The sequence below is a fragment of the Balearica regulorum genome, chromosome 5 (genome assembly GCF_011004875.1).
Source record: "Balearica regulorum gibbericeps isolate bBalReg1 chromosome 5, bBalReg1.pri, whole genome shotgun sequence".
Lineage (NCBI taxonomy): Eukaryota > Metazoa > Chordata > Aves > Gruiformes > Gruidae > Balearica > Balearica regulorum.
The window spans coordinates 3,263,963-3,269,962 of record NC_046188.1 but is presented as its reverse complement, the minus strand read 5'-3'; the positions used below and the strand labels follow the sequence as shown (position 1 = coordinate 3,269,962).

At 51.0% G+C, this 6,000-nt stretch overlaps 1 protein-coding gene across 3 annotated transcripts in view; it reads left to right on the top strand.

Moving 5' to 3' along the window:
• The first annotated feature begins 1,161 nt into the window (after nt 1-1,161).
• Nucleotides 1,162-6,000, top strand: part of MAP4K5 (mitogen-activated protein kinase kinase kinase kinase 5) — a 67,414-nt gene continuing 62,575 nt past the window's right edge. The window contains exons 1-2 of one of the 3 annotated variants that reach the window (XM_075753168.1): nt 1,162-1,380; nt 1,738-1,950. In XM_075753168.1, coding sequence (XP_075609283.1) covers nt 1,843-1,950 — 108 coding nt within the window. In that variant the 5' untranslated portion in view covers nt 1,162-1,380; nt 1,738-1,842. Of the gene's footprint in view, nt 1,381-1,682; nt 1,951-6,000 lie in introns of all 3 variants that reach the window. The other 2 variants (XM_075753167.1, XM_075753165.1) reach the window with 2 other exon arrangements.

Genomic DNA, 6,000 nt, shown 5'->3' with positions numbered 1-6,000 from the left:
GAAACTCACTGACCCTGGGAGCCCTACCCAGTCCGCATCCCTGTTCCCCCCAGCTGGTGCATCCTCCTCATCCTCCTCCTCTTGCACCTCAGAGCCTCCCTGGGAGCAGGTCTGCCTCCGGCACTCAGCTCGGAGGGGAGTTTTGCCACGGCAGCTGTGATAAGCCCTACCAGGATGTACGCGTGGGAACAGCTCTGGCATCAAAGATGGAAAGCTCAGCCTGGTGTTTGGCAGAAGCTTATACATGGATATAAATATATATATATATATATGATGTAGGCAAGCTGGGAGCTTTCCTCCTGCCTCAAACCAAGGGGCACAGGCCAAAAGCCATGCCTGCCCCCACATTTGTCCTTCCATAGAGCAGATCCAGAGGAGGCCATGAAGATGATCTGAGGGCTGGAGCACCTCTGCTATGGAGACAGGCTGAGAGAGTTGGGGTGGTTCAGCCTGGAGAAGAGAAGGCTCCGGGGAGACCTTCGAGGCCCTTGCAGTCCCTGCAGGGGCTCCAGGAAAGCTGGAGAGGGGCTGGTGACAAGGGCAGAGAGTGACAGGACAAGGGGGAATGGGTTTAAGCTAAAAGAGGGTCGACTCAGGCTATATACAAGGGAAGAAATGTTATGCGGAGGGTGGTGAAACACTGGAGCAGGTTGCCCAGAGAGGTGGTGGATGCCCCATCCCTGGAAACATTTAAGGCCAGGGTGGATGGGGCTTTGGGCAACTGTCCCTGCTCACTGCAGGGGTTGGACTAGATGGGCTTGAAATGTCCCTTCAACCCAAACCCTTCTGGGATTCCATGAGCTCTGTGGCCTGGCAGCCCGAGGCTCATCCCTCAACGGAGGCACCTCCAGGCCGGGCAGTGGGGCCTTCAGCCCCGCCGGGGCCCCCCCGCACCCCTGGCTCTGCCTCCGCCGGGCACAGAGACGCCCCCGCCGCGGGGAGCACCCGCTCCACATCCCCGGCCGCGGGGCCACCGGCGCCGGAGCAGAGCGGCCGCAGGGCCCGGGCCGGCGCCGGCTGAGGGCTCGGGGCCGCCGGAAAGGCGGCGGGTAGCCCGCCGGTAGCAGCCATCATGACACAGGTTTTACTAACGCCGAGGGCGGATCGGACCCATGGCCGGCGCGGGGCGGGGGGAGGAGGGCGGGGAGAGAAGGGAAGGGCCGCGGCGGTGCTGTTGGCCGCGCCGTGGCGCTGCGGCGTCGCGAAGGCCCGTGCCGTCCGGTCCCGACCCGTCCCGGCTCGGCTCGGCCGGGCGGTGCGTGCGTGGGGGCCGGGGCCGCGGCGGGCAGCGGGGCCGCAGCTGGGGAGGAGCGCAGGGCCGCGGCGGGAGGAGGCGGCGGCGCTCCCTCTCCGGCGGGACAAAGGGCTGTGGGCGCGCAGGTAGGAGCTGGCCCGGCCTTGCTGCGGGCCTGGCTGCGGGCGGGCCGGCGGCTGCCCGGGCCGGCGGCAGGCGGGCCGCGGCGCCTCGTTAGCGCCGGTGGGACGGGACCTCCTTCCCTTCCCTTCCCTCCCCTCGTCTCCCTCCCCACAGCGGCCGGGGCGGTTGCTCCCGGCCGGGTTCGGCGATTCCCCGTTGCCCCGGGGAGCCCCGGGCGCTGCCGCGGGCCGCGGAGGGCGCTGCCCCCGCCGCCGGGCCGCCAACGGCCGTGGCAACCGCCCGCTGCTTGCCTTTGTTTCGGCAGCCGCGGCCCAGAGCCCGCTCCGGGAGCTCCCCTCAGCAGGCGCTTTCCGCCGCAGGAGCTATGGGCCGGCTGCCGCGCTAGGAGCATCCCCGGCTGGAGGGGAGAGGAGGAAAGCGGCCGCTGGTCCCCTTCCCCCGGCGGGGGCTGCGCGGGGCTGGAGATGGAGCCGGCGGCGCGGCCGAGCGGGGATATCCTGAGGCGGAACCCGCAGCAGGACTACGAGCTGATCCAGCGGGTGGGGAGCGGCACCTACGGCGATGTCTACAAGGTGAGAGACGGGGAGGGCCGGGGGTTCTCCTCACGGCGGGGGCTCTCCTCACGGCGAGGCCGGGCTCAGGGCGTCAAGGGACCGGCTGGGACAGGGTGGTCCTTGAAAACCCTGTGGACTCGGGGCACCCCTGACAAAGCGTGAGGTTTCTCTCCCCGTCTAACACTTTGAAAAAGATTTGACTTGCAGCCTTGGAGAAGGGTCTGTCTTAGCGTTTTCTTAGACGTTTGAACTGGTGAATATTGTGGGTGATACCTTCCACGGTACTGCTAAAGAAGGCAGAGGGGATCTGTTTGCTGTACCTGTTTCCAGAACGCATCACTTAAAGCACCTGATTAAAAGGGTGCAAGTTTATCCCTGAGGTTAATAATAGCATGCAAAAGGCAGAAGCAGATTACAAGCCCTTCAGAAGCTGGAACGGAGTTACAGCTCGCGGTGGAGTTGGTGCTGCAAATCCGGTAGATGTTCTTGAAACGGTGCGTCCTGGTGCTCGCATCACCAGAACCGCAGCCATGGGAAACAGAAGGTGTAGGCATGGTGCGTTCCTCTCTGTGCCCTTCTCTGGGAGCCCCTTCCCCAAACGTTGGGGATGCTCAACAGCTTTAAGGCTTGGGTCGCTTATAGAGAGTGTCTTGAATTGGCCTGTGTTTGGCAATCTGCATTTTCAGCTGCATGGGAAGAGCGGCTGTGATGTGTGATCTTTTACTTTGTAATGCTGTTGAGTGTGTTTAAATTAGACCTGACACAACCAATTGTACAAGAAAAGGTGTGTTACTCTGCCACATGAAAGGCAGCCGTAATTGCTCATGCTGGGGGAGGGCTCTTCACTAATGTTCAAATTGAAGTTTTATAGATGGATCTTGTTCCCACCACCCCTTTGAAATGGTTACTTATGGCCTTGGGGAGTTATTTTTAAAAGTTTTCGTGGTGCATATTTATCTTCCTTTTTTTTTTTTTTTTTTCTCCTAGAGTGCTGTGCACAGATCAGTCAGTTGCTTTGCTAGGGAATCTAGCACTAAATCCTTTAAAAGGACATTTCAGGTTTCATAAATCCAAAACTTGGCATACCTTGAGATAGTTTGTTTGGGTATGCCTGCATAGTACAGGGCAGCATGACAAGAAGTAACTAGTTGAGTTGCAGAGAAGTACTTTTGTGTCATCTCTTTGTGGAAAAAGAAATATTCTGCTTCTCATTATCCTGGTAATTAGTGGAGAGCTGTGCTGACATGTCATACAGCTTCCGGTTCCGGAGCCGGTTTGAATGCATGGCTCTGCTCTGTGCCATGTAAACATATCCCCTTTAAAAAAAAAAATAATCCCACAACCCTCCCCTCTGTCTCCATTCTTTGGGTTATGAAAAATGTGCCTTCTATTCCTGAAACAGTTTCAAACAGGAATACACCCAAGCCTTCTCATAGTGCAGCCTGGCAAATTTAAATGAAAGTCTTTGGCAGTCTTTTTAGACGTTGTTATGAGTCTAAAACAAGTATAAAGTTAATGAGTTTAAAGTAGTTTGAGAGCCTACATTTATTTCTGGGTCATTGCTTTGCTCTTTGTTTTTATAAAGCCCTGCAACAGGGAGGAACTGTATCAAGGGAATACTGAATGGGATGGCACTGGCTGTTATGACAAATATGCAAAGTAAACTTATTATTTAAAGTCATTGATGTTATGTTAATTTTCAAAGTAACTGAGGTAAATCTTTTTTCTTGAGAGGACTTACGTATAAATGTACTTTTATTTTTCTTAGCCCATGGTAGGTCTCTTCTAAGCACAGATGGCACATCTTGTTCTTGCTGAGGGCTGTCGGTACTGTTTATAAAATGCACTTCTTAGTGAATATCCGATTGTTGTTATGTTGCAGAGCTCAGGCAAGGTTTGCTAGAGAGCGCTCTTAAATTAAAATGGAATTTTCCTCTCACCTCTTCAAGTGGTTTCTCTGCTCCATTGCTACTAATGAGTCACCAGTGTCTCCAGCACAGTTGTTTTTAGGATGGCTAAAGGAGACAGCCTTTCTGATTGTGGACATCTGCCTCTTCCTCAGATGCTTTTTGGTGGTGGTGGTTCATGCCTCAAATTCTTCTTGGGGCATTTGGTAGCTTTTAGAGTAATTAGTTCTTTTTTGGATATTGAAGGCGGAGGTTAAGCAAATATTTGTGTTCACTATTAGGTTACAGAAGAATATTTAAGGTCTTTCGAAAAATCTCCTGCCCACTTTGCTTTTCATTACTACTATGGAAGCTTAAAACTGAAACGTGTTTTCTTAGTGTTTGTGGCTTTTTTTTTTTTTTCTCGTCTGTCACATGACGCATAATGGTTGATTGTAGGGTTGCTCGTAAGTACTGGATTGTTGATGATGTTTTAATATATTTCCCCCAAAATGCATTTCAGGGTGGGGGAGAAACCATCCATAAATAAACTATTTTGTTATCTGTTCACAGTGTGTGTAAGTAGATCCAAGTTTGGGTCTTGGAAGTATGCTTTCCATTAGACAACTAACACATTAGGATTGTAATCTGTGTTGGGAAAGCTTTTTTTTTCTTTTTAATAGAGGATATTACTGTTAAGCCAATTCTAATCCATTGGAATAGTTTATCTCTCAAAGCACTGTATCAAGCTATCTTAAATTGCTGACTTCTGAAAGAGGCTGTAATAACAAAGATTGGGTACTCACTGGAACTTAAGAACACACTGTCAGTATTTTATTTTTTTTTGGTCCCTGCTGTCTGTCAAATGGTTAGCATCCTCAGCATCATATCCTTTAACACTGCCAAGGCAAAGTCCACGAGAGCGACGTTTTAATTTGGCTTTCCTGGCAAGATTTCTGTTTGCCCTCCTCGGTCATATACGTGAAAGTCTCAAAGCAGTATTTAAAAATGATGTAAGTTTGCTCATCATCATCTGCAGGGTCATGCTGAAATAGACTCTGTGTGTGTGGTTAGTGCAAAAACATCCAGTTGACCAGTGTCTTAGAGCATAAAATTAAAAAAGCCGCTAGAAACTGTAAATGGAATTTAATTTCCAGCACTGGGAAGCGGTCAGTCAGATCCTATCCCAGGTAAACTCCTGTAATGTGGTTAGATCCCAGGTCTTGATGAGATTTCATGGGTGGCAGCGTGACCTGGCAGTGAACCTGCAGCTTTTCAGTAGTGCCTTGTGGTCTAATTTGTTTGTATAAGGCCAGTTTTGATAACAAGTTCACGTCATCAACTCTATAAGCACGTTTCTGCAAGTCCGTGATGTTTTCTGGAGGTACTTGGAATAGTGTAAGACTGGCCTGTTTTGGTTAGCTTGTGGGATTGGATTGCATCAGAACATCAAGTCATTCGGTTGTATGTACTTGTAGATGTTGGTGTCCTGAAGGGACTTAGAAAACAAGCAAAAGCTAAGGCGATAATTTACTTTAGCTGCATCTCACTGGGATTTTCTGCATGGCATTTTTATTATTAATGACTTGGCATAGGATCGGTGGAGAGATTTAGGGGACAGAATACCCTGTGTGGTGATGAGAGATGTGGGGTCACCACCCCTTGCTCCTGAAAAGGAAGTCTTCTACATGTTTGAGTGCCTTCACCATCAGCCTTTTGACTCTGCTGGGGAGCAAAAGGTTTCCACTCACTACCACCTCCTCTATCTCCTTCTCCCAACTACACAAGGCTTGGCTTTTTGTGGATTTTCATGGAAGTGCCCCAAACAGAGTTGTAATTAATCTTTGATTTTGGAGAAGGGGAACAAAAGGATGGTTTATGTAGCCTGTCTTTTTGAATGCTCTTGTTTGGCAGCTGAGCTGAAAGCTGGTGTATTTGCTCAGCCCAGCACCCTCTGCAGGCTGCTCCTGTGGGGATGAATAGCTGCATGTCTGTCCTCACTGAGCGGCGATGATCAAATATGATCTTGTGCAGCCGTTCTAAAGCTGTCTTGTTTTGTTTTTTCCAAGCAGGATTGTGAACACTGCTACAGTAGCTTTCTTTAAAAGTAAGCACAGGGGATCAGAAATGCACCAAATTAATAGCACAAACTACCCATAAACAAGAGACGCATTTTTATTGA